At 48.4% G+C, this 24,783-nt stretch overlaps 13 protein-coding genes across 13 annotated transcripts; 7 read left to right on the forward strand and 6 right to left on the reverse strand.

The window, feature by feature from the left end:
• Positions 1-393: 393 nt before the first annotated feature.
• Positions 394-1,645, forward strand: N7479_011294 (alpha/beta hydrolase; the record flags this gene model as incomplete). The annotated part of the gene is made up of 4 exons (XM_057258985.1): positions 394-640; positions 704-927; positions 989-1,306; positions 1,355-1,645. 4 exons carry the CDS (start codon positions 394-396, stop codon positions 1,643-1,645), a joined length of 1,080 nt encoding a protein of 359 aa, XP_057106443.1.
• A 259-nt stretch (positions 1,646-1,904) lies between these two features.
• On the forward strand, positions 1,905-3,814 carry N7479_011295 (class II fumarate hydratase; the record flags this gene model as incomplete). Its single annotated transcript, XM_057258986.1, has 6 exons — positions 1,905-2,111; positions 2,169-2,213; positions 2,271-2,308; positions 2,373-2,488; positions 2,543-3,560; positions 3,628-3,814. The coding sequence occupies 6 exons, from the start codon at positions 1,905-1,907 to the stop codon at positions 3,812-3,814; spliced, it is 1,611 nt and encodes a 536-aa protein (XP_057106444.1).
• A 638-nt stretch (positions 3,815-4,452) lies between these two features.
• gup1 (glucosamine 6-phosphate N-acetyltransferase) lies at positions 4,453-5,105 on the forward strand (the record flags this gene model as incomplete). The annotated part of the gene is made up of 2 exons (XM_057258987.1): positions 4,453-4,959; positions 5,016-5,105. 2 exons carry the CDS (start codon positions 4,453-4,455, stop codon positions 5,103-5,105), a joined length of 597 nt encoding a protein of 198 aa, XP_057106445.1.
• Positions 5,106-5,179: 74 nt separating this feature from the next.
• N7479_011297 (uncharacterized protein) lies at positions 5,180-5,467 on the reverse strand (the record flags this gene model as incomplete). The annotated part of the gene is made up of 1 exon (XM_057258988.1): positions 5,180-5,467. One exon carries the CDS (start codon positions 5,465-5,467, stop codon positions 5,180-5,182), a length of 288 nt encoding a protein of 95 aa, XP_057106446.1.
• Positions 5,468-6,161: 694 nt separating this feature from the next.
• Positions 6,162-7,026, reverse strand: N7479_011298 (60S ribosomal protein eL24; the record flags this gene model as incomplete). Its single annotated transcript, XM_057258989.1, has 3 exons — positions 6,162-6,443; positions 6,633-6,776; positions 6,976-7,026. The coding sequence occupies 3 exons, from the start codon at positions 7,024-7,026 to the stop codon at positions 6,162-6,164; spliced, it is 477 nt and encodes a 158-aa protein (XP_057106447.1).
• Positions 7,027-7,968: 942 nt separating this feature from the next.
• N7479_011299 (E2 ubiquitin-conjugating protein UBC13) lies at positions 7,969-8,591 on the reverse strand (the record flags this gene model as incomplete). The annotated part of the gene is made up of 4 exons (XM_057258990.1): positions 7,969-8,144; positions 8,200-8,331; positions 8,387-8,475; positions 8,539-8,591. The coding sequence occupies 4 exons, from the start codon at positions 8,589-8,591 to the stop codon at positions 7,969-7,971; spliced, it is 450 nt and encodes a 149-aa protein (XP_057106448.1).
• A 540-nt stretch (positions 8,592-9,131) lies between these two features.
• Positions 9,132-13,427, forward strand: N7479_011300 (Mtc5p; the record flags this gene model as incomplete). Its single annotated transcript, XM_057258991.1, has 2 exons — positions 9,132-12,326; positions 12,396-13,427. 2 exons carry the CDS (start codon positions 9,132-9,134, stop codon positions 13,425-13,427), a joined length of 4,227 nt encoding a protein of 1,408 aa, XP_057106449.1.
• A 762-nt stretch (positions 13,428-14,189) lies between these two features.
• On the reverse strand, positions 14,190-14,936 carry N7479_011301 (peroxiredoxin family protein; the record flags this gene model as incomplete). The annotated part of the gene is made up of 4 exons (XM_057258992.1): positions 14,190-14,369; positions 14,451-14,614; positions 14,713-14,825; positions 14,881-14,936. The coding sequence occupies 4 exons, from the start codon at positions 14,934-14,936 to the stop codon at positions 14,190-14,192; spliced, it is 513 nt and encodes a 170-aa protein (XP_057106450.1).
• Positions 14,937-15,750: 814 nt separating this feature from the next.
• On the reverse strand, positions 15,751-15,987 carry N7479_011302 (uncharacterized protein; the record flags this gene model as incomplete). Its single annotated transcript, XM_057258993.1, has 1 exon — positions 15,751-15,987. The coding sequence occupies one exon, from the start codon at positions 15,985-15,987 to the stop codon at positions 15,751-15,753; it is 237 nt and encodes a 78-aa protein (XP_057106451.1).
• A 600-nt stretch (positions 15,988-16,587) lies between these two features.
• On the forward strand, positions 16,588-19,292 carry N7479_011303 (uncharacterized protein; the record flags this gene model as incomplete). The annotated part of the gene is made up of 6 exons (XM_057258994.1): positions 16,588-16,664; positions 17,155-17,293; positions 17,633-17,701; positions 18,091-18,982; positions 19,045-19,209; positions 19,288-19,292. 6 exons carry the CDS (start codon positions 16,588-16,590, stop codon positions 19,290-19,292), a joined length of 1,347 nt encoding a protein of 448 aa, XP_057106452.1.
• Positions 19,293-19,947: 655 nt separating this feature from the next.
• N7479_011304 (MDR family MFS transporter) lies at positions 19,948-21,645 on the forward strand (the record flags this gene model as incomplete). Its single annotated transcript, XM_057258995.1, has 1 exon — positions 19,948-21,645. One exon carries the CDS (start codon positions 19,948-19,950, stop codon positions 21,643-21,645), a length of 1,698 nt encoding a protein of 565 aa, XP_057106453.1.
• Positions 21,646-21,839: 194 nt separating this feature from the next.
• N7479_011305 (pyrroline-5-carboxylate reductase family protein) lies at positions 21,840-22,795 on the reverse strand (the record flags this gene model as incomplete). The annotated part of the gene is made up of 2 exons (XM_057258996.1): positions 21,840-22,708; positions 22,756-22,795. The coding sequence occupies 2 exons, from the start codon at positions 22,793-22,795 to the stop codon at positions 21,840-21,842; spliced, it is 909 nt and encodes a 302-aa protein (XP_057106454.1).
• Positions 22,796-23,398: 603 nt separating this feature from the next.
• On the forward strand, positions 23,399-24,068 carry N7479_011306 (FAD-dependent oxidoreductase; the record flags this gene model as incomplete). The annotated part of the gene is made up of 2 exons (XM_057258997.1): positions 23,399-23,545; positions 23,634-24,068. 2 exons carry the CDS (start codon positions 23,399-23,401, stop codon positions 24,066-24,068), a joined length of 582 nt encoding a protein of 193 aa, XP_057106455.1.
• Positions 24,069-24,783: the final 715 nt, after the last annotated feature.

The following is a 24,783-nucleotide window of genomic DNA, read 5'->3' on the forward strand; positions in this document are numbered from 1 at the left end:
GGTGAAACCTGTTGAACTAGCCATAACTTGCCAGATTCTGTTTGAGCTCTTATTACAATCCCTCCTTTGACATATATTGGGTTGCAGCCGATGAGAATACAGAAGCTTAGACTCGAGATTCTACTACACAACCACTCAGCTTGTCTCCGTACCGAGATACAGGTATACACCAACACTGACATTATGTGCATATCTACGTGATATAGACCGAAGTTGGTACATATGTGCCCGGATGATACCCCGCGCGAGACATTTGTATATTGTACTACTTGAAACTCCGAGGTTGATAGCTCGCTCTGAACCACATCTTCTTCTGTACCCCTCACCAAATCAACTTCATTCTTAAACGCAATCCGTCCGACAGATTAGACATTGTGCGTTTTTGTTATCGACATGGCCTCTCGAACTGTAGCTGGCGATTATACTTTGCACAAGTTTCGGCTTCCAGTTGTCACCCAGCCACTTCACAATAGCATTCCCCCAGAGCTGCTCCCTCGGTATGACCCAGTTTATGTCGCATACTATAATGCATTCAATGCCGGGCGACTGCACACACACGAAGTCCCGATCGAAGAGTTCCGTAAAAACTCTGCCCGTTATACCATTTCCTATGGCCGAGCTCCCGGCCCTGATATTTTCCGTATCACATAACAGAAGTGTCCTGTTGATGGCGGTGAAATCACCATACGAATATTCGAGCCAGCACCCCAGCTTGAAAACCAGGGCCAGCCAAAGAGGAGAGCAGCCTATGTCAACTTTCATGGTGGTGGGTGGGTGTTTGGTGGACTAGCCTACGACCACGATTTCTGCAAGCGAGTTGTCCATGGTCTTGATGGGGACCTGGTCGCATTTGATGTGGATTACCGACTGGCCCCAGAGCATAAGTATCCTATTCCTGTGAATGATTGTTGGGCTGCTTTCAATTGGGTAGGAACCTCTCGGCCTAAGACCTTAGATGAGAACTAAGTGCTGACGAGACAACGTCTAGATTCGCTCCCACAAAGCGACCGAGTTCAATCTAGACCCAGATAGGTTCGCAGTGGGCGGCGCGTCAGCTGGCGGCCAGCTTTCAGCTGTCATCAGCCATCTCTGCCGTGATGCAAACATACCTCTGCGTTTGCAAATCTTAACCGTGCCAGTGACAGACTTACACAGTGTTTTCACTCCCGAGGGCGAGTTTGACCGCGAAGGTTGTCCATACGAATCATACCGGGAGATGGAGTTTGCGCCAGCGCTACCGGCGGCGCGCATGGCATATTTCCACCGACAATTTCTAGGGGTTCCTCGACCGGCGGAGTCGGACGAGGTAAGTTTGGTCATGAAGTAATTATGAATGTGATGCTCATTTTTCTAGGATTGGAAGATATCGCCTATTCTAGCATCAAACTTCCAGAACTTGGCCCCTGCGTTGGTATCTACGGCGGAATTGGATCCGCTGCGTGATGAAGGGGAGGCATATGCCGCTAAGCTTCAAGCTGCTGGGGTATCTGTAGAGGTAGACCGAATTGTAGGTGCTCCGCATTTGGTCGCTGGACTCGATGGAATTCTGGAGGGAGGTCGGCGATATAACGAAAAGGTGATTGCGACAATGAAGCGGCAGCTTCAAGGGATGAGAGTTCAACCCGTAAACAAATATATACTATAGTACCAAAGCGGACAATACCAAATATTACCCAATATTACCGAATATTACGAGCTTCACTGCCGAAGAACTGGTCTCCCTTTGGTCCTGCCGATACCGGGAAATTTCGGCTGAGGACTCGGGGAGTTGATCTGACCTCAAATTTGCTACTTTTCTTTAAAGGAGACCGATCCTCGATTTCACTTCCCATAGAAGATTCAGGAGCTTGGTGTGAGCCTTCGTATACTCTCTTTGGTACAGCTACAAACCCAATTGTCACACAATGAATCCTACTTCCACCCGAGCCGCGGTGCGCTCTATGGCCACCCTGACACATGCGGCCAGAGCCACCCCCGCAGCTCGCAACCTTCTGTCGGTCTTTGCTACCCGGTCTCTGAGCTCTAATACCCGCCAATTCGCTCAGTTCCCCCGCCTTCAATCATTGAACACTTTCTCCAACAAGCGAGCCTTTGGAACTACCGTCAGGATGGTATGCTGTTTCGAGAGCGCGGTTGAAAAATAAATTCAGACAAACTGATGGATCTAGTCTGTTGATAATCGTACCGAGAGCGATGCCTTTGGTGAAATCCAGGTGAGTGGATATTAACGGAGCAATGGTCTTGCATAGAGCTAATGGAGTTTGCAAAAGGTCCCCGGAGACAAGTACTGGGGTGCGCAGACCCAGCGGTAAGACGCCTCGTCAAATCGATACGTTCAATGGAAAAAAGAACAAGGTTGCTGATAGATACAGCTCCCTGGGAAACTTCGACATCAACCAGCCCCAGGACCGCATGCCCGCCCCTCTGATCAAGGCCTTCGGTATCTTGAAAGGTGCTGCTGCTGAAGTGAACATGAAGTACGGCCTTGGTATGTGAAAATCTTGCGGAAATTACATATCATCAGGTTATTGACTTCCATAAGACCCCAAGATTGGCGAAGCTATCAAGCAGGCAGCCGCTGAAGTCGCCGAGGGCAAGCTGCTGGACCACTTCCCTTTGGTAGTCTGGCAGACTGGTTCCGGCACCCAGTCCAACATGAACTCCAACGAGGTCATCTCCAACCGTGCTATTGAGATTCTCGGTGGCACCATGGGCTCCAAGAAGCCCGTCCACCCTAACGACCACGTTAACATGTCCGCCTCCTCCAACGACTCATTCCCCACCGTTATGCACATCGCTGCCGTTGTCGAGCTCGAGCAGTCCCTTCTGCCTTCGCTCAAGGGCCTCCGTGATGCCCTCCAGGTGAAGGTCGACAAGTTCGAGCACATCATCAAGATTGGCCGCACCCACTTGCAGGACGCCACTCCCCTTACTCTTGGCCAGGAGTTCTCTGGCTACGTCGCCCAGCTCGACCGTAACATCGAACGTGTTCAGGCTACTCTCCCCCACCTGCGCTTTTTGGCTCAGGGTGGTACCGCTGTCGGCACTGGTCTCAACACCTTCAAGGGTTTCGACGAGGCCATCGCTGCCGAGATCACCAAGCTGACCGGCACCGAGTTCAAGACCGCCCCCAACAAGTTTGAGGTACTGGCTGCCCACGATTCCATCATCGAGGCCTCCGGGTCCCTGAACACTCTGGCCGCCTCCCTGTTCAAGATCGCCCAGGATGTGCGTTACCTTGGCTCCGGCCCTCGCTGCGGCTTGGGGGAGCTGAGCCTTCCCGAGAACGAGCCTGGCTCTTCTATCATGCCCGGAAAGGTCAACCCCACCCAGTGCGAGTCCCTCACCATGGTCTGCGCTCAGGTTATGGGTAACCATGTCGCCGCCACCATCGGTGGCATGAACGGCCAGTTCGAGCTTAACGTCTTCAAGCCCGTGATGATCGCCAACCTGCTCCACAGCGTGCGCATCCTCTCTGATGGCATGAACAGCTTCCGCTCCCACCTGGTGGAGGGTCTGGAGGCTAACGAGGGACGGATTAACTCCCTTCTCAACGAGAGGTATGTGCTTACACTCCTAATTGCTTACACTCCTAACTTTTGATGCCAAATTCTAACTGTGTGATAGTCTGATGCTTGTGACTTGCCTGAACCCTATCATTGGTTACGACATGGCCTCCAAGGTGGCCAAGAATGCTCACAAGAAGAACCTTACTCTGAAGGAGAGCGCTATGGAGCTCAAGGCTCTCACCTCAGAGGAGTTCGACCAGTATGTCCGTCCCGAGCTCATGTTGGCTCCCAAGGAATTCAAATAGATGAGCAGAAATGCCATCCTGTGATATTATAGACCATTTCCGATAGGATATGTACACTGAAAAGAATTTTATGTTTAATCATTTTGTGTTGTGGTGCTACGCATTTTTTTTTTGTAAATTGTAGATTTTAAATTCTTTTGAGGTTATAAATAGCATCGATCGCAAAGCCGATCAAGGACACTAGTGAATCGGAGTTGCCGAGATCATTTTAATATACGGAGTACGGAGTACATAAGTACTGTCAATAGCCTTCGAATTTTTCAATGCAGAAATAAGCGGTTATAGCCAAAAACAACCCTAAGAGAAATCCAAAAAATATCCCACTACTTGTCCCTTGGTACTCCGTATGGAGAGTATTAATAGAAAAGCCCCCTTGGTGGCGGTGTCTCAGCTGTACCTGTGCCTGAACCCCCAAGTACATTTATGTACTTATTTACATGAAAAACTTCTTTTACACATGACCATTGTATCTCTTCTGAAGTATTATATACCAAAGCTCACTCAAACAAATTAATTTACTCAAATCCAAGGCTGCCGATCTCTCTTACGACCCACGGCCCCTGATAAACAACCCGCCCTCAACCCTCAACCCTCAATCTCTTCCAACACTCCCATTCTCCAACTCTCTCACCATCAAAATGACTGCACACGCTCTTACAAGTACCACAATCGCGAAAGCCACCAAGCCGATCATGAGCTCGACAGTCACCCCTGTGGATGCCACAATCGATACCGTCACCGACGGCCCCCTCTTCCCCTCCAACCTCATCTCCCCCGAAGTGATCTCCCAACTGCCAACAGACTACACAATCCGGCCGATGCGCCGCTCAGACTACAACCGCGGCTACCTGGACGTACTACGCGTGCTGACGACTGTTGGAGATATCTCCGAGGAGGCGTGGAACCAGCGGTACGACTGGATTACCTCCCGCAATGATGAGTACTACATGCTCGTGATTTGCGACGGTGCGGACCAAGTCGTCGGAACCGGTAGTCTGATTGTTGAGCGCAAGTTCATCCACTCGCTCGGTATGGTTGGGCACATTGAAGACATTGCCGTTGAGAAACACCAGCAGGGCAAGAAGCTTGGTTTGAGAATTATCCAGGCTTTGGATTATGTTGCTGCCCAGGTTGGCTGCTACAAGGTATGTGTTCTTATCTATCATGCCTATGATTTTAGTAGCTGACTTGATGTTTACAGAGCATTCTTGATTGCTCGGAAGTCAATGAGGGATTCTATGTCAAGTGTGGTTTCAAGCGCGCTGGCCTCGAGATGGCGCATTATTACTGAGCGTTTTTTGATCTAGGTTTTCTTCCCCTCCTGGTTCACGCCGGTTGTTAGGCATAGCGTTTGGGTTATTTGGTTCAGTTAGTCCCGCAAGGTTTCGGCGAGGCGCTGTTGTCCACGAGAAACTTGTGCGAATCATGCGATTGTTGCATTTGAGAGAAAGGAACGACATCTGATCCTAATCCATCGTGATTAGCATGGCCCCTCGGCACATGGCAAGGAGCAACTGGCGCATTTGTAGGATTTTGCATCCACCCTAACTTTTGGCAACTCAATTGCACACCGTGAGTCCCAAGGCTAGGGAGCGCTTGGCCTACAAACCGTGACCATGCTGATGGTGCTTCTGCGATTGCGGTGATCTCCATCTTAGCTTGTAACGCTGCTGATGTTTCCTGTATTATCTCTGCTTTCTCGGGAGTTTGAAATCAATGCATTGCGGGGATGGACCTAGATGGTCTAAGTATAGATGTGCATGGAACATCGCTATTATATATTATTATTACTCAGCTTGGAAACCCATTCTTTGGTCTGAAATGGAAAGATTCAATCGGACAGTTTGAGTTATTCTTGCTATGAAGACGTACCTATACTGAAAGCTAGAAAGAGGCCAGGTCATGCATCAAAGTGGCTGTTCCTCGTAGTATATTTAATGTCAAAAGGTTAAGAAAAATTCAAAACATAAAATTCAATTATAGATCGGAAGGCCGAATCAGATCTACTTCATTGGCAAGATCAGACAGATATAAATATCCAACCACTCATGAGTAGGCCTGGTGGACATGAATCATGGGAAAAACCAAGAAACGTTCCATTGCTGGAGGTTGGAGGGAGACAACATAGTTTTAATACTCGCATGGGATTCATATTTTTGATTCCTTTGTTCCCATTTTTCTGCATGAAATTGTATTGCATAAAGTATTTCCAGAAACAAGGTCAAGGCCCAAGGCCAGTCCTCAGACAGTACTCCAGCTCCAGTGCCCGTAAGTTCCATCATATCGCAACCATCACAGCGCTGCTCCTTTCCGAACACCTCCATTCCCAACTATTTCATGAAGAAATTTAGCGGGACTTGGCGGCGACCTTGGGGGCAGAACCCTTAGCACCCTGCTTGCTCTGGATGCGCTGGGCACCACCCTTGGAGGCGGCGATCTTGGCCTTCTCGGCCTTCTTGGCGCTGGCGGAAGCAGTCTTCTTCTCCTTGGCCTCCTTGATGGCCTGCTTGCGAGCAGCCTCACGGGCCTCGGGGCGCTGGGAGCGGCGCTCCTTGATCACATCGAGGGAAGCACCAACGATACCACGCTGGTTCTTGACAACACGGCGAGTGCGCTTCTTGGCGACCTCCTATATATCCAGAAAGATAACCCGGTTAGTAATCTGCAGTCGCATTCTCCATTATATATATGATCTGAATCATGGTGGTGACGTGACAATTCCTCCTCTTGCTCCGTATCATGGTTTTCGTCACCATTCAATTCGGCCTTTTGTCCCTCCACACAATCAAACAATAATCCAAAGGGAGGGGCGACCGACCTCAGAGATACCCTTGCGGTGCTGGCGACGGAAGAGAACAGTCCATGCGATGCGGCGGGGGTTCTTGCGCTGGAGGAAAAGGGACTCGGACTTTCCACGCTGGAAGCGGAAGATCTTGCTGTCGCCACGGACGAACAGCTTGCCCTAAAACATTCAACATCAAATATTAGCTTCCACCAGCAATAAAAAGACGGCGGAATTCATGTGCGGCAGTTCGACTAAGACGGAGAGCGACAATTGTGACAGTATTGAAATATCGAAGTGTGAATGTCGAATCCGCGATGCCGTTGTTCCCTCGCACACAAATTCCTCCCAAAAGCAACGACGGGAATTGCAAACGCACCTTGCCAGGGTAGATCTTCTGGCCGCTGAAGGAGTCGTCGTAAGTACGCATCTTGACGGATGGAGATGCGCTGACGGGTGTCGGTTGGCGTTGAGTGGTTGTCGTAAATCGTGGATCGCGGTGATGCTGATGACCCAATTGTGGTGCGGGCGCTCGCTAAAGTGCGACACGTGACCACCTCTGCCCTTTCCGGGTTGACTATCGATAAGGTCACATGATATGCTTCTCTCTTCCATTACTTCAGTTACTCATGATCTCTGATCAGGATTGTTGCATAGCATGGATTTTATCACCTAGACTTTGCTTCTAGTTATACCTTGCTATGAGTGAAAATGGTAGAATATATGAAACGACATCAAATTCGGTTTTTTGGCTAATAAGTCTATGCTAAAACGCAAGGAACATGGGATTTTTGCTGACGAACTACTCCTAACCTTCAATGAATTCCAATTTCCTTTGAAACTAGAGTACAGATTCAGATAGAAGCTGTTTATGGTAGAGCGACTCAAGTACGATCGTCATATACCACCATCTATGCTCAGTCTACACATACACATTTGGAGTACATTTCTTCAATGATCCTTTCTATCAGAGTTGCACATTAGGAGTAGATAAAGTTGACATACGTATGATACGATTCTCAAGGTGAGGATCATTGCTGTCCAATAAACGATATTATGATTAGTACATTGTAGGGACTGTAAGCGACTGGACTACATTGGATGTATGATGGCGAATGTGTTGTTTAGAATGGCTGATGAAATTTAAAACACGCTCGACTACGCTGGTTCTCCGCAACGCCTTTGCAACGCCTCTGCAACACCTCCTAGAGAAAGCCAGAATAACTTTGGGCAAGGGTAATGGGAGAAGCAGAGAATATAATCCCACTCAAAGCAACAAGATTACCCAATAACAAACGCTTGGAATTCAATGCCTGCTATCGCAAATAGAAAGGGTTGTCCTGCACTTCATGGTCACATAACACCAACGAACTTAAGTCATAGCATGTGTCCGAGTCCATTCCTTTGCTGTTTGGATCGCAGCAGGCTCATCGTCCTTCCACCTCTGAGCAACGTCATTGGCGAGCGGGTCATCGGGATTCGGAGCTCCAAGTAGTGCCTGAATCGAGAGTAGAATCGTGCGAATTTGGAGAGCTGGAGACCAATTATCTGAAAAACATGGTTAGATATCCGCAGTTTCCGAATGAATAGTATGGTGCCTTACTCTTCAAGACATCCAAACAGATGCGACCAAGACGATCGATATTGGGGTGGTAGATCTTGGTCAGGAAGCGGATTTTAGGTGGGGTCATGGGATAATCGTCTGGCAGGAATAGCTCAAGTCGGAAGATACCACCTGCAAAAAGTACGTTAGGACTTCAACTGACGCGAGAATGCTATCGCGGGCCTACCCTCATATGGAGATTGCGCAGGTCCGTGGATTGAGACGTCGAAATAGCGGAGGTTATCGTCATGGGGCACTGCATTAATGCCTGGAACACTGTAATCCAAGCACATGTTAGCTGCTAGGCCAATGATCTTTTGAACGAGATGATTTGCTTACGGCTCTGCCATCAGGCGTTCCGTCTCCTTAATGATTCTTTTGGGTAAGGCCATTGCGAAACCGGCTTATCGACACGCGTGTAGACCTGGTTTAGTAATTATGTAAGACGAAGAGTCTGTTCCTAATGGAAACCAGGAACTGGCAGGTGTTGGGTAAAACCACAAGATATATTCGGAAAAGTCAACAGAGGAAAGTAAAGCGCAACCTTGGAAGTCAACTAAAAAGCAGATCCAGATCTCGACGTAACCGGCCGAGGGGCTCCTGCATGGCGGGGTTGTTTCGCGTCCCGTATACGAGATCATGTGATGTCATAATCCCATAGTCACAGCCACAACACTAGCCACGCTCTTGTCCTTATCGCGTTATCGCAACCCGACTTGCCAGTCTTCGCGACAAGTTGGGGATATAACAGTCATATCCAACCATGAAATAAGGATAAGAGATGCCATTGTGGAAAATGGGAACAGCTTCATCACTCCTAAATATATATGGCTTTGTATTCTATGCAGGGATAGACCTTTGACTCTCCGGTTCCTGCAAGATCGCGGCCCGACGAACACCGGAGATTAAACAGAGCGACAGTCACAGTCACCATGTCTAGCTCGATGGAACCAAGACCTCTCACGTCGGCTATGGAGAGCCCGACGTTTGATGAGGACAGCTCCTTTCATGTAGAGCAACCGGTGGGTTCTATGTCAATATCCCCCTGTGGACGCGATGTCGTTCTAGCGTCCAAAGAAGGTCTGCATGTCATCGACCTGGACTCGCCATATTCTCCACCGCGGTATCTTCCTCACCATACACCGTGGGAGGTCGCTGATGTCCAGTGGTCGCCATTCGCTGCACGCGATCAGTGGGTTGTCAGTACATCTAACCAGAAAGCGTTGGTCTGGAATTTGGCTATGAAGACATGGCAGAACTCTATTGAAATTGTACTTCACGCTCATACTCGAGCAATTACCGACATCAATTTCTCGGCATTCCATCCAGATATACTAGCAACATGTTCTGTGGACAGCTTTGTGCACTGCTGGGATCTACGTGCTCCGTCGCGGCCAGCGGTCTCATTTTCGGACTGGTTTACTGGTGCAACCCAGGTGAAATGGAATCGACAAGACCCTCACGTCATTGCAAGCTCTCATGACCGGTTCCTTCGGATTTGGGATGACCGCATGGGCGCATATCCAATCAAGTCGATTGAAGCACATAACACTAAGATCTATGGAGTTGACTGGAACCGTGTGCGACGCGGTGCTCTAGTCACATGTTCCTTAGATAAAACAATCAAGTTTTGGGACTACACCACCGATTTAGATGTTCCAGAGAAGCAGATTCACACACCATTCCCTGTGTGGCGGGCACGTAATACGCCGTTTGGAATGGGAATGCTTGCAATGCCACAGAGAGGCAACAATGATCTCCATCTTTACAGCCGGCGAGCTGGAGAGGACTCAAATCCAGAGGACGACCTGCCTTTGGTACACAGTTTTCCTGGACACAAGGGACAAGTCAAAGAGTTCTTGTGGAGACCACGCGGAGGGGTAGCGGATGGAATTGATCATCGCGAATACCAACTTGTTACGTGGGGAACGGACAGGGAACTTCGCTTGCACAAAGTTAATCCTGAGATTCTGGCGCGCGTCGGGTACGAAAAGGGCAAGTCCTTTATTTCCACACGAACTGTGACACGGCTCGGTGCCGTTTACCGGAGTTTCCGCGATGTGAACTCAGATTTGGATCTCGACGACGTTGAAGTGGCTTCTTCTGTTGGGCAACAGAACCAGAATACTGCGGCAGGTACTGGGATGAACGCCATTACTGTTCCTCACGCTCGAGGTTGGATAAAGGGAGGCCATGTTGATCGAGTTGGCATGCAACCGAGGTCAAATTTAAGAGCTGACACAAATCCAATTGCTTGGATGCGCGGCGTGAAGATATCAGGCTGGGACATTGAGACATTAGGAGATGAAATCAGCCAAGTCGGCGAAAAATTCACCAAGGTGGCGTTTGATTCAGTTGATGTTCGACAAAGAAAGATTTCCATCTCTCTGAACGGGCCCTGGGGTGCTGACGGGGCCTCCTTGTTCCTGAAAGTAGATATCAAGTTCCCAATGAGCTATCCCAAGACTGCTATCCCAACCTTTGCATTCCAAAAGACAGCAGCCGTCACTGATGAATGGGCCGCGAAGACCACCGCTGAACTGCGCACAATTGCTGAAACCTACATGTCCCGAAATCGAGGGTGCTTGGAAGGTGCTGTCCGTTATCTTTTAGGCGAAAGCAGCTTGGAGGACAGCATCGCATGGATATTGGGTGAAACTGGCGATAACCTCAAGTCCCCCATCAACGGTGAAATGGAAGGCGAATCCAGCGACGAGGATGAAGTCGGCATGACCCAAAGTCAAGAACTGGGGATGAGTTCTGAGCTACTCCGTCCTGTCAATGCCAATGTCATGGTGCCTGTGGCCAAAGTATGCGGCGCACTATGGGCAAATGACGGCCGCCTCGTATGTTTCTTCCCGCCGAAACCAAAGAGAGATAAATCAACCGAGCTATTCGAGAACATGGGCTTCAAAGAGATGACTCGTTGGTCTAGAGGCGATAAAGTGTTTGAAGGCTTCGGCCGGTTACACACCAATTCACCTGGCCCACGCGGAATGGGAACGATAACGAGCACAGACGATGGTGCCTCGGATGATTCGGATGAGTCATACTCAGACACATCGAGCTCTTCGGGCTCTTCTGACGTTCTTTCTGGGCTACCGACACGTTTCCCAGCACCTCGAACATGGCGTAGTACCGGCAGCTATGGCATCCACCGTCCGCGATCAACAGATAACTCTCAGCGATCGACTGGAGGCGGGGCCACAGTCAAATCAGAGGCACCCCAGAATATCGTATCTATTCATAATCTGAGTGATATGTTACCCGTTAAGCGGGAGTTGGCGAGTCAATATCGCATCTGTGGCAAAGGAACAGATGTATGCGCCCATAATGCGGCAGTTGCCCTTGACGCTGGCTGCTACGAATTGGCCCAAATCTGGGGTTTGATCAAGTTGATATTGCACGTCCGAAAAAGCCCCGGCCCTTTGCCTGAAGTAGGGTTGTTGCAAAGGCGCACACACGAAAAAAGGGGCGGAATTGGTGGTCTAGGAAGAGATGGGCTGTATAGAGACTTGGCAGGCAGTATTATTCGCTGGGGCGACCACCCCCTTGGCAGCCATTGGCTTGTCCCTGCTCTCTTCGAACACTTTGAGCGCATTGGTGATGTGCAAATGGTGGCAATGATCTCATGCGTACTACTGGAAGCTAACCAAGAGGGATATTTGGAGAATCAGCAAGCCAAAAAGACGCCCGGGAAGGATGATTTCTCATTGGATTTCTCCACTGTCCCATCGTCAATCACAACAAAGCCACCAGTTGCGACGCCAGCTTCCTCTGTCCTTAAAGAGGTCCAGACTGTTCCCGAGACCTCAGCACGCTCGTCTAGTGAGATCTGGCGTCTCGATTCCACTCCCCCGTATTCCACAGGCACCACGCCTCCATTCATGTCCCGTCCACGAGGCATCGCTGCTGACCGAAGAAATCCGAGCCACAATGTCTCTATGGCTGCATCGCCTGATCAGCAATCTCAGGCACGAAGCGGATCTGGGTTTGGATCTGTGTTGGCGTCCTCATTATCTCGTTCATTTACATTTGGACCGTCATCCGCGTCACCACCAACAAGTAGGATGGACAAGAAAAAGACGACTCCTCAGAACAGCCCGGGCGTGACAGCCGGACAAGTAGTGAGTATTTCCAATCCTATTTTGAGATGCCTGCAAAATTTGATCTGTCTGACCTCGATTCCTCTCTAGTCACAGGCTCAATCCGTCACTGAAAGTGATCACGCACCTGAGCCTACACCACCGACCGCGAGATTCAAGGTTACATACAAGAACCAAACTGCATTTGAAAGCGACGGACCAGCGCAACACTCTTTTCTTGACGCAGATGAGGAGTTGTTGTATCGCTCATACCGCGTTGCTTATGCCAATCTATTATCTATTTGGGACCTTCCTGTTCAACAGAGCGAGGTGACAAAGATTGGAGCCGTGGCTGATCGAGTGGACGACTTGACATCAAGCCATTACTGGAACCGCACCATTTCTAAAGAGACCACATTGAAAGACCCACAGCCGGAGCCAACCTCCCAAGCTCTTGACTTCCAGCGCCATTGCGCGAGCTGCGGTCACGCGTTGCAGCTCTCCATCTTTGATAAACAACCTATAGCTCCAAATACCCCCTCCAAGCGACACAAGCGCAAACCATCAGGCCGCCGATGCCCTAACTGCAAGCCTCGACAGCCACTGCCAACCAAACTGCCTTGTGTCATCTGCGGGGAGGTGGTCGACGGTATGCTGATCCCCTGTCTGAGCTGCGGACATGTAAGCTGTTTCGACTGTCATCGGCGCTGGTTCCTTCGACCGGCCGACAAATTCGACAGCCCATTCGATCACCCAGACCAGAACAAGCTCCTTCCAACTTGTCCAACAGGATGTGGCTGCCAGTGTTCCGAGCACATTACTGTTGATGTCCCCATGCCCGTGCTGGAACCAATATCCCCTGGTACCAAGGAGTACGCATCAGTCACCCAGCACAGCCTTGTACAGGCGAAACACTCCCATCGCCGACAATCTGAGCCCGTTGCCTTGAATCCAAGCACAAAACAGGCACTGAAAACTAAGGGTGTCGGCCACCCTGAACACGATTTGGATGTATGGCAGGATTCATCGCCTTTTGCATCTCTGGCACGTGGTCTCGGGGGTGGGCTGAGTCGTGGCTTGCAGACGAAAGAAGGGAAGAAGAATAAATCTGTCGCCTTGGCATCAAATTTGAGGAATTCTTGATTTTTTGAGGTTGGCGTTGAATTGTGTGTATTATTATGCGTATATCCATTGCTTTTTGGGAGGAAATTTCAATTTATATATTTAAACGGACAACACGATCCATGAAATTCAACAGTTGGCATTATCCAAATAATCTACCATTGTGAAGTACGCTATAGTTTAAAATTCATCCAAGGGTGTTCTCCCCGCACGATTATCGCACTGATCTGGCGTAAGAGAGGTCTATTGCTTCTACTTAAAAAAAAAAAAAAACTAGTACCTACATATGTAGTTATGTCCGAATATGTGATTTATTATCTACGCTTTAACATTATGAAATTTGGATGCTTGGCACTTGACTTGCTGATGATCTAGATTTCTCATCGAGGCGTTGAGCACGGACGACACGGGCACTGGCCTTCAGCACTAGTCAAGTACTATTAAAGCGCACCAATCAGAACGGCAAGGTATAGTTCCAAAGCTGTGTGCCTATGTTGTACAACAAATCAACCCTAGAAAACTTCACTACCATTTACTCAGAGAGATAATGGAGAGGAATAGAAAGAATGACCTCGTGGCTTCATTAAAAGTATTTCACTCTTCAGGCAACAGAACAAGCAACAGGGCGATCTAAAACTTCGGAAAACCGCTGAAAGCAGAGGAAAGAGAAACAGTCCTGGATATTTGAAATATTCGAACACAAATACCGCAGTCCGACTCCCCAATCACCCATGAAACAATGCGCCAGCCCATTTACCCAAATCTATTTTCAACAGAGCGAATTTACAGCTGCTTGAGGACAGACTCGGCCCTGGAGAGATCAAGGCTGTTCTTGGCGACCTCCTTGGCGGCGTAGATGACCTTACCGTGATCGATGACGATCACGTAGCGGTAGGTGCGGCCCTCCTCATCAGCCCAGCCGATGCTCTTGGAGAACTTGGCCTCGGGGTCGGAGAGGAAGAGCTGAAAAAAAGAGGCAGGAGTTAGTCAATTGGGTCCATGATTTGTTTTGGGGAATTGGCAGATGGGTGATAGATCACATACAATATCATCTCCGGTGACACCATTGGCCTTGCCCCAAGCGCTCATGACGTAGGCATCGTTGTAGGCAAGGACAGCGACCTGGTCAACACCCTTGGCGCGGAGCTCGGGGAGCTTCTGGATGTACTCGGGAACGTGGTTGGCGGAGCAGACGGGAGTGAAAGCACCTGTAGAACGGAGTGGCGGTCAGCGCAAGAACCTTGCAGATGATACAGAGTAGGAAGGGAAAAAAAATTAGAAAAATTGTGGAAGAGCGGTCACATACCGGGAAGAGCGAAGAGGATGACCTTCTTGTCAGCCCACTCCTTGGAGGCGTAGTAGTTGATGGGGATACCGCAAGAGGTGATCTCGCCAGCCTCCTCAGACCAGGGGATGTAACTGTTTGTCTGTTAGCTAGAGACGCAATTGAATTTAACTTTTTTTCAAGACTCACGAGAAGACAACGTCCTGGGGGAAGGCGTCGCCAGCGTTGAAACCCTTGGTGGCCATTGTGATTGAATTAATTGAAGAGAGAGAGAAGGATTGAAGTTAAGATTGTGGATACAAGAGGAAGAGGGGGAAGAGAATTGAAGGAAGTCATGGAGTATTTAATATTACGGCTTACACATTTCGGCCCATCGGGATTTATGACGGAGTGGGGACTTGGCCCTGAATTTACCTTACCAGACGTGAGGTGATCCATAGAAGAAAGATACCGAACCACATGGATTATCAAGAAAGACCGTCGAGACTTGTATCCGTTATCTGATTCTTATTATGGCGAATCGGGATGACTCAGCTATCATTGGCCCCTGCAGGTCGGCTATTAAGATAAGTGCACTTCGGATTTAGTATTCCTGGTTCCTGGCAGTTCTTGTGGCTTCTTTTACCCGGATTGATTGTTGTCATTGGATGAAAATTAAGGCATGGAGGTGGGGGATGATGTTCAAGATGCCTGATATATAAGGCATAAGGTGGGATGATACGGTCATGTGACTATCTATTTGTGCCTGAGTGCCTTAGGATATATACGTGCATACCTACGCCACCGCATACATAATCCATGGATGTACAACAACTGAGAAATTGAAAATTTCCTGAATAACTCCCGAGGTCGCCTAGCCAATTACAAATCTTTGGAAATAAAAAACACACCAGGAAGGAACATTGAAGGAACGACCTATTTTACCTACATATGTACTTTGTCTGAAAATCTATGAATCGGGAAGGTGCATGGGAATTATCCACTTTAGGAAGGTACGCGGACGTATAAACCCCCCCCTCCTCCTCCTTTCCCCCATCCTTCGAGCCACATTCTATTCATTCAAGTGAACTCTGCATATACCGCCATTTCAAACTCGCTGGTCAACTCCTCAAATCTGGTATCAGCCTGTGATATAACCTGTGTAAACGTCGCCGCTGCTACCCCCTTGACCCGGTCAATCCACCAGAACAGATTCGGCCGACCGGCCCATTGTAGTGTACCCGCAGAGCGTTTCCCAGGGATGGTATCCAGATACAGCGGGCCACCTAGCGCGATCTCAATGCGGCCGGTGTCCATGTCAACTGTAGAACGTACAAAGTAGAGATGCGTGGAGCGGGCCTACCAACTGCTCCTGCAAGAAATCATGATGGCGACTGTGATCATGAGTTTGGTGAGAGAAGCCATTCCATATACTGCGTCGAAGCCAACTTTAGTACTGAAATCTTGTGACAGAGTGCCCTCAGACAGTGTATAGAGTTGTTCACCTGTAATTGTAATTAGTATGTTCCCCATTTGAGATGGAAATCCTGTATAAGTACCCTTGTTGCTGATGACAGAGCACACATAAGAATGCATGACTGGCTTTGAATCGGCAATTGCTCTTCTTACTGACCAAGAGAACTTTTCCATCTGAGATTCAGCCGAACTGCTATCCATGCCATTGAAACCATTGGAACAATTAACACCGGTGGATCCATTCACGCCATTGGAATCAAGTGATCCGTTGGCGGTTTTTTGAGATGTGCTATCTACGATAGCCGGATTTGTCGCAGTTTCTGCCGCAGCGGTCTTTGTCTTAAGGGTATCAAAGATAGTCCCTGCCAGACTCTTGGGTGAGCAGCAGGGAGCCAGCAGTTGCAAAAATGACATGCCCACACCAAAATTCTGGCTTAATCAATGGATCAGCTCGCTGCCGGACATACCATCGAGACCAAAGTGCGAGAACGGACGGCCGATATCGATGTCCTCAATAGGTATGAATATGAGCTTGGCCAGCCGCTGTGCAACAGCACCTGCCAACATAATAACTGCCTCATCGCGATCATCGGGAATTTCAGCTGATGCTCCGATCAAAAGCATACAATCCCATATTTCCCTTGTCCAGGACGTTTCCACGCCCAACATCAATAAGCCTTCCGCATGGCGCTAGGCATTTTAAGCTCTCATGGAACATAGGACCGGACATAGTTGAAAGGACAATATCAACACTGCGACCCCGTGTTTACTTCAATAGGTCATTCTTGAATTCCAGAGTTCGGGGCCAGGAGATATGATTTGCAGGGATTCCGCACTCAGAGATGAGGTAGTCCTTCTTTGGCTGTGTTCCTACTGTGGCGTAGATTTCAGCTCCCACATACTTGGCATATTGGATCGCTGCGAGCCCTAAACCACCGGTGACGACCTGAATCAGTAATGTTTCGTTGGCTTCTAAATGTGCTAGGTAGTCTAGCGCATATATGGCAGTTCCATGGGTGATCCCAACGGTGGCCATCTCCACAAGATCGGCATCGTCATCAAGCTTCAGACACTCCTGAACCGGGCTGCGAAGGAAAGTGTTGTAGTATCCGCGCTCCAGGCAGATGACCTTGTCCCCAGATTGAAGGTGAGTGACGTTCTCTCCAACTCTAGAAATAATCCCAGGACTCTCGTTACTAGACTTAAGACTTTCAAAGTTGCCCATTGCAATGACATAGTCCTATCATGGTTATTAGCCAAATCTGACGTTTGTATCAATATTACAATAAGGATACCATGAACAAACCTTCATATTCAATCCCACAGCTTTCACCTCGATCTTAACCTCATCGGCGCCAAGTGCAATGTCACATGTTGGTTTCTCTCCGAAATACATAGTAACCAAAAGACATGGAGTCTCCAGTGCTAGCTGGATATTGCCAAAAGTTGGAAATTTTTGTTCATCTCTCCCTGTTCCTGTATCTAGAGTGAACTCGCTCAGCTCCATATCTGGGACGACACGACTGATATAGATGACACCATCCTTGAGGATGAAGTCCGTCTCACATGTCGCTCTGTTTGCGGCTGTGGCAACTGTGGTCCAAACATCAGTTATAGATTTAGCGAGATCAAATGCCTTAGCAGCGCTTGTGTCATCGATATAAAAAGTTGCAAACTTCTACAAATCCGCCCCTGCCCTGGCTTTTCTATTAGAACTACTACTAGCGTATATACTACTATAACGACAAGCTTTAAAAGCACAAAACGTTTAACAACGAGTGCATTTACGCTTTTACGTGGGAAGATGCTGGAGTAGATAAGGTCCTGCTCAATCTCGGAGCAGAAGATATAGTATTGGCTATTACCAGTGCCGGAGATAACATACTCTCTTATGCGAAAAAGAGCCCGGCCAGAATCTACGCTGTCGATTTGATCCCTATATAGGACCATCTTCTCTGGCTGAAGGTTGCAGCTTGTACTACCTTGTCACATAAGGACTTTTGGAGACTATTCGGAAAGGGCAAACACTTCAGCTTTCGTAACCTACTGCTCACTAAGCTCTCTCCGCACCTTTCCAGCCGAGCATTTCAGTACTCGCTTGATAACGCCTATGCTTTATGGGGGATTTGCGTCATGCCATTCGTGCAATTCGTTGGATCTCACCTATTTTCGGCCTGCTGTAGCGCCTTCCGGGACTTTCTCGCCACCAAGACCCTAAACGAACAACGCAATATTTGGCTCGACAGGATCCGTTTGGTATTGCTTTCCAAACTAGTATGCAAACTCGTTGTCAACCAAGAAGGTCTTCTGTGGGCCGCCCTTGGCGTCCCCAATAACCAACTCGCCATGATTGAAAGCGAAGCTTTCAGTGGCCCTAACCCGACAGACCGCAGGACCCGCTCTCACGCAATATGGAGACACATGGTCAACACACTTGATCCAGTCGCTGAGCAGACGCATGTCGGTGCTGATAATTTCTACTATCAAGTTCGCCTGACCGGCGCCTTCACCCGCAAGTGTCACCGGGATTATCTTTCTGAGAAGGTACATGCCAAGTTCTCCAGCACAGGTGCTCTAGATGGTCTGCGCATCCACATGGAAGAGGTGGGTGAGGTTCTTAATCACATACCTCCTGATACACTGACTGTCGTTGTTGTCATTGATCATAGACTGGTTCAGCCCGAGCGCCGCAGCTGCAGCCTCAAGATTGGCGCCCGTGTACTCTTAATTCCTCGGTACCTTTCCCTTGGGATATGGAGATGTTCAGGGCCCATGGCTTTTCTCTCAACCGAGTTGGTGCACGTACAAGTGGCGCCCGCATCGATCGGGTCAACATGTATGCGTCATGTTGGATCTGCATAAAAGTGGAGAATATGCCACCAACAACGTCTGAAATAGACCGCATTGATGATTTGGAGATCAGCAAGCTTGTCCCTGAAGCCTACGATGGTTTACAGGAGAAAGGTTGCGGTGCAAGTTACTACCTACGACCTCAGGTACCGCTAGAGTTGTGGAGCGGCCGACCCCGCTTTGCCCTTGATCCATTGGAAATCCCATACCTGTGTAGGTACATATTATGTATAGCCATGAGGGACTCTATCAAGGAAGAATAGAGGGAGCTTGTTTTGACTACGTACATAGATTAATATCTTTCAATCGATCACTTTCTATCTGGAAACCAATTTGACAAAATTTCTCAATAGATATCGTAGAAACAAAATGACGGAGAAAACCCCCTATTTCACTTATGGTAGTCTCTTGCTCCTTTTGGCATATTTTGTTTATTCCAGGGGTTTTCCTAAACATCAAAAGTACATGCTACGTACGTACTCCGTGGAGGCTGTTGGCAAACTACGTATGACATTAATGCATGTAGGAAGGGGCCAAACACACGTAGCTCTTCAACACCAATCAAATCTGTGCCTCAAAGCCTATGCATCAAAAGATGGGTAAGCTGACTGCAACGGCAAAGGCTTTTTGTTGTGCTCGACCAAAATTTAGCATTATAGGGGCATTCCAGGGTTAATAATGTCTCGGGTTAATCTGGCGTGGTCTTTCATTGAACTCCTTTACACCCACACCGAGTGTCAGTACTTAAATACTATTGGTCCAACTAGCACCGCTAGTCTTCCAAGGTTCTATCAAGTGGCGCCTACGCCATGTGCCCCTAACTTTCTTGGGAAAGAGATCAACAGCCTTGGAGCGGGTTTGGGGACAGGGTTTGGGGACCGGATTTCGGGATTTTTAAGTGTTAGCTCCATATCCATGCCCTAATTTCACCACGATTTCACATTCCATACCATGGCAGAAATAACTTCACAGTCGAGGGAAAAGCCATCGCTAACCGAAATAGTTGTCCAAGAGCCTCTTCGCGTGCCAGTAGAAGAACAACATCAAGAATGCGAAGCCCCAACGCAATCTAACAATAACCATCTCACTTCAAAGAAGACATGGCGCTTCTGGGCCGTTTTCCCTGCACTATGCATGACAACTTTCCTCTCGGCCCTCGATACATCCATTCTCTCGACCGCCCTTCCCACAATAGCGCTTGATATCGATGCTGGCGAGCTGTACATGTGGATTACGAACTCATATATTCTATCATCGACGGTTGTTCTGCCATTGTTTGGCCAGACCGCAAATATCTTCGGTCGACGATGGATGCTGATTATCTCGGTTGTCACATTTGCCTTGGGAAGTGGCATGGCCGGTGGTGCAAGGAACACTGGACTTCTTATTGCGGGACGAACAATCCAAGGCATCGGTGGCGGCGGTATCAACACACTCGTGGACATCGTCATTTGTGACCTAGTCCCCCTCCGCCAGCGAGGTAAATATGTCGCGCTTATGGCAGCTGTTTGGGCAATTGGAACGGTGATCGGCCCCGTCCTAGGTGGCGCGTTCGCCCAGTATGTCTCATGGCGTTGGGTATTCTATATCAACCTGCCACTTTGTGCTGCGTCCCTTGTGCTGTTAGTGCTGTTCCTTCGAGTCACACACCCGCCCAGGAATGGTACTGTGTGGTACCAGCTCAAGCGCGTTGACCTCGTTGGTAATTCTATCCTTACAGCTGCTGTTATCTCAATTTTGCTCGCCCTCACCTGGGCTGGAACAACGTACGCTTGGTCTTCATGGCGGGTTCTTTTACCTCTTATCCTAGGGGTTGGGGGGCTGTTCCTTTTCTACGCCCATCAAATGTCACGATTCTGTGCTGAGCCATCGATCCCGCTCCAGCTGTTCTCAAGCGGAACTGGGACTTGCGCACTATGGATTGCGTTTTTTCAGTCGATCCTACTGTACTGGGTTGGATATTTCCTGCCTGTCTACTTCCAGGCTGTACGTAGCTCGACTGCCACGCAATCAGGGCTCTACGTGCTTCCTATCACTGCTGCAATCGCGCCTTTTGGCATCATCACGGGAGTTATCATCGCGATGACTGGCAAATACCGCATTTTCCACTTCCTGGGATATATATTTCTCACTATTGCCAGTGGCCTCTTCTCGCTCCTAGATGACCATTCGCCTGCTCGTGACTGGGCTGGCTTTCAGATACTCTTTGGCGCTGGTTCTGGTATGATCTTCTCCAGCACCCTACCCCCAATCCAGGCATCACTACCCGAGTCCGACGTGGCCACTGCAACCTCCACCTGGGCGTTTATGCGCAGCTTTGGTTGTATATGGGGTATTGTTATTCCAACCACTGTCTTCAACGCACGTGTCCAGGAGCTGTTGTATCGCGTCAGTGATCTGTCTCTGCGCACAAAACTTGCTAATGGAGGTGCATATGCTATGGCCAGCCAAGGGTTGATGCGTACTTTGCATGATAGCCCGACTCTTATGGCGGAAGTACTCAGTGTTTATCAAGATAGTTTACGATGGGTTTGGTGGATTTCAATCCCATTTGGTGGTATTGGGTTGCTTCTCTGTATACCTATTAAACAACTGGAGCTCACAGAGGATTTGCATACAGAGTTTGGATTACACAGAGAAGAAGAGTGAAATTCTCTATATATTTTTGTTATAGATGGCTGTGGCTATTTGGTCATATTCTCAGGAGTCAGGGGTCAAGAGGGCCCCAATATTTAATATCCATATATGCATGATATCTAAGACGGCACTTGTTCACTCTCAATGATCGAAAGAAACAGCAATCCCGAGTTTTTCTTATGCCAATTTACTCCCAAAATAACAGATCAATGTCTTGTATCATTAACATGGGGTGTTGTCTCCATCAAACGAGCCAACGTAACAGCTTCCCGAAGCGCCCGTCCAACATGCCCACGCACACCAGCCTCTTCCATCACCATCAAACCACCAATCGTGCAACCCTCGGGAGACGTCCCTTGATCCTTCAAGAGGGCAGGGTGGATACCGCTCTGAAGCATCATAGCCGTCCCTTGCATTGACTGAAAGATCATGGTATGGGCCAGGTCTCGTGGAAGACCAACTGCCACTGCGGCATCAATCATTGCATCGCAGATCACAGCGAAGAAAGCCGGTGTTGACCCCCCGACAGCAGTAGTAGCATTCATCAACCTCGGATCAATGTGTACTGCCTTGCCAATTTGTTCGAAGATCGACGTCGTTATCTGGAGATACCGTTCTGGCAATGCGGGCTCCGATGTTTCAATAGCAGTAAGTGATTGAGACACCTGGGCTGCGATGTTCGGCAATGTGCGTACCACCCATGCTCTGCCAGCTGTGTTATCGGTTGTAGTTTCGCTGCCGTATAGTGTGACTTCAAGCTTTTGCCTTGTCCAGCCGGCTGCAATGCTGATGATAAGCTTGTCGACCAAGGCCTCGCGGAGTCCAGTCTGCGTCAGGACGGTCTCGATATCGGCGGGGTCTGCGCCTAGAATAATCACATCGGCATTTTGTACAGCTTGTACATTGTTGCCGCGAGAAATGCTTATTTTGTCCAAGGACTGGGTGAATCGTTCGAAGAGTCTCTTCTCTGAGCTTTCACTGCGCACGCATGCAGTGTATCGAGCAAACGGTAACTCTTTAGACTTCTCCACGGGCGCATTGACCAAGCCGTCTAGAATGGCAATGCCCAAGTTTCCTAGACGCATTAGTCGATTTTTTTTGCCTATGGGCTTGTGTGCTTACCACAGCCTAGGATGCAAAGGGTTCCGTTTTGAATATCCATGGTTTAATTGACGTTATTAGAAGGAAGCGAAGGCAAAAGGGAACAAGTTTTGTATTTTGAAGCACATCGGGAGCGCTTCCGAGTGTGGAGAAATCTAACCCCGCTCGAATCGAACCTGTACGTATGAGCTTTCATGAGTTTCAGCATATTTAAGGATATTTTTAAGCGATGTGCTTTCTCTCAAAAGCTATGCTCAATTGCATTCATTTCTCTTGCGCAAAGGCTTCTAATGCTCCGTGGCTGGATATATCGCGTTCCAGTTAATTGACTATATGTGTTCGTGTTCGAGCTGTTCGAGTTAATAGCACCTTATGAATGTTTAAGATCTCCGGGGGGGAAACGCTTCAATGTAAACATCCATCTTTCAAGTTTAAATATGTAGGAAATATAAGGAAGTATAGTAATATAGAGTCGGAGAAACATCGGGAGGATTCCCGATGTCGGCGAGAATTTCCCCTCACGAGCTACTCCTCATCTTCCCTTTTCCTATCTTCCGAGGGCAATTTTCTCCAATTCTATGGAGATTGTATGAATGCGGGGAGAATACTATATCAGCTTTGTAGTCCACAAATAAACAAATAATACATTTGATTTTCTTTCATCATGGGCGTTTCTATATCAGATTCTATCATTGTTGTCGGCGCTGGCGCTCGCGGCCTCTCGGTAGCACTACATCTTTCCCTACGAGGCTACACAAATGTCTCGGTGTTTGCAAAAGATGATTATATCCCTTCCGGAGACTTGACAAATGTAGCGTTCCCTAAGACCTAATTATCGTTTATTTTTCAAAAAGGAAAATCGGAAATAGAATAATTACTGATATGCGATTGAAATATAGGTCTATCGAGCAGCACAAGATGCAGGCGTACAATTTTCCCTCGGGAAACAAGTCGACCAAGTAGCCTACGTGAGCACATTGACCGGAAAAAAGAGCGCTGGTATCCGCACAAGGAATGGATTTTATCCCTCCTCACTCGTCATTATCGAAGCGGGGGCAGGAGCTAGCGATTCATCTGAAATTGGCCAGTCGCATGCGCCTAACTCCTTGGCCATACCCCTCTCTTGCTATACCAACTCCAACTCCAATTCCCTTGTCAAATACGTGCCACAAACATCTTCTTCGGTTATACTGCTATCGGCAAATTCGGTACAAAGCTCCAAGTTGTCTTTGGTGGGACCACTAGTCCTAGATCTTCTACAGGCGACGCAACAAACTGCAGTAGAGGTTCAGAAAGTGTCGCAGATTTCCCCTCATCCCTTGTCTAAGCTGTGAAATAGCTTCATCAAGGACCAAAAAAATCCACATATTCACCATCACCCAATAATTCCCGGTCCTCAAAACTGACTTGGACTCTTCTTGGCACCGAACGAGGCCTGAGATGTACAATCGAACTATTTCTAAACATGCAAACTTTCAAAATTCAGCCTATATCTACTCTGCTTTCAAGATTAAGACAGTCGCATTTTATTCATGGATCATGTTAGACGCCAGTAGTCAAACAATAAAGTCAATGAGTCAATATCTACTGTCGTCGACGAGGCCTGTCGATCCGCTCAGGATTAGCCAATTCAGGGGCTCCCGGAATTAATACAGCCCAGCCAAGGCAAGGACGACAAAACCCCATTGCAAAAGCTTCAGTGATACGGAGGACGGGACGTGGATTGGGGCAAGGTACCCGTCTCTCACGGGCATTAGCTTCTTTACAGCGCTCGATCCACACTGCTTCTGTGTGCCCACAACCACTAATACCGCAGTGGCCGCGGTACCATTTATAACGCATCTTGCACATGATAAATGATGGGCTTGTTGAAAATGATGGAGCGCAGGGGCGTACTCGTGATACTAGGCTTGGGTGGAAAAGGCTGTGTGGTAGAGTATTGATTTGAGAAGAAAATATCTGTATCTGGAGAAATTAAAAAGGTCTGTAGAGCTCAATGAAATGAACAATATTGGATTTAGATCTCTTTCATTGTGAACTTCACCTTGT

The sequence above is a fragment of the Penicillium vulpinum genome, assembly GCF_028829585.1.
Source record: "Penicillium vulpinum strain IBT 29486 chromosome Unknown utg000004l_segment0_segment0, whole genome shotgun sequence".
Classification (NCBI taxonomy): Eukaryota; Fungi; Ascomycota; class Eurotiomycetes; order Eurotiales; family Aspergillaceae; genus Penicillium; species Penicillium vulpinum.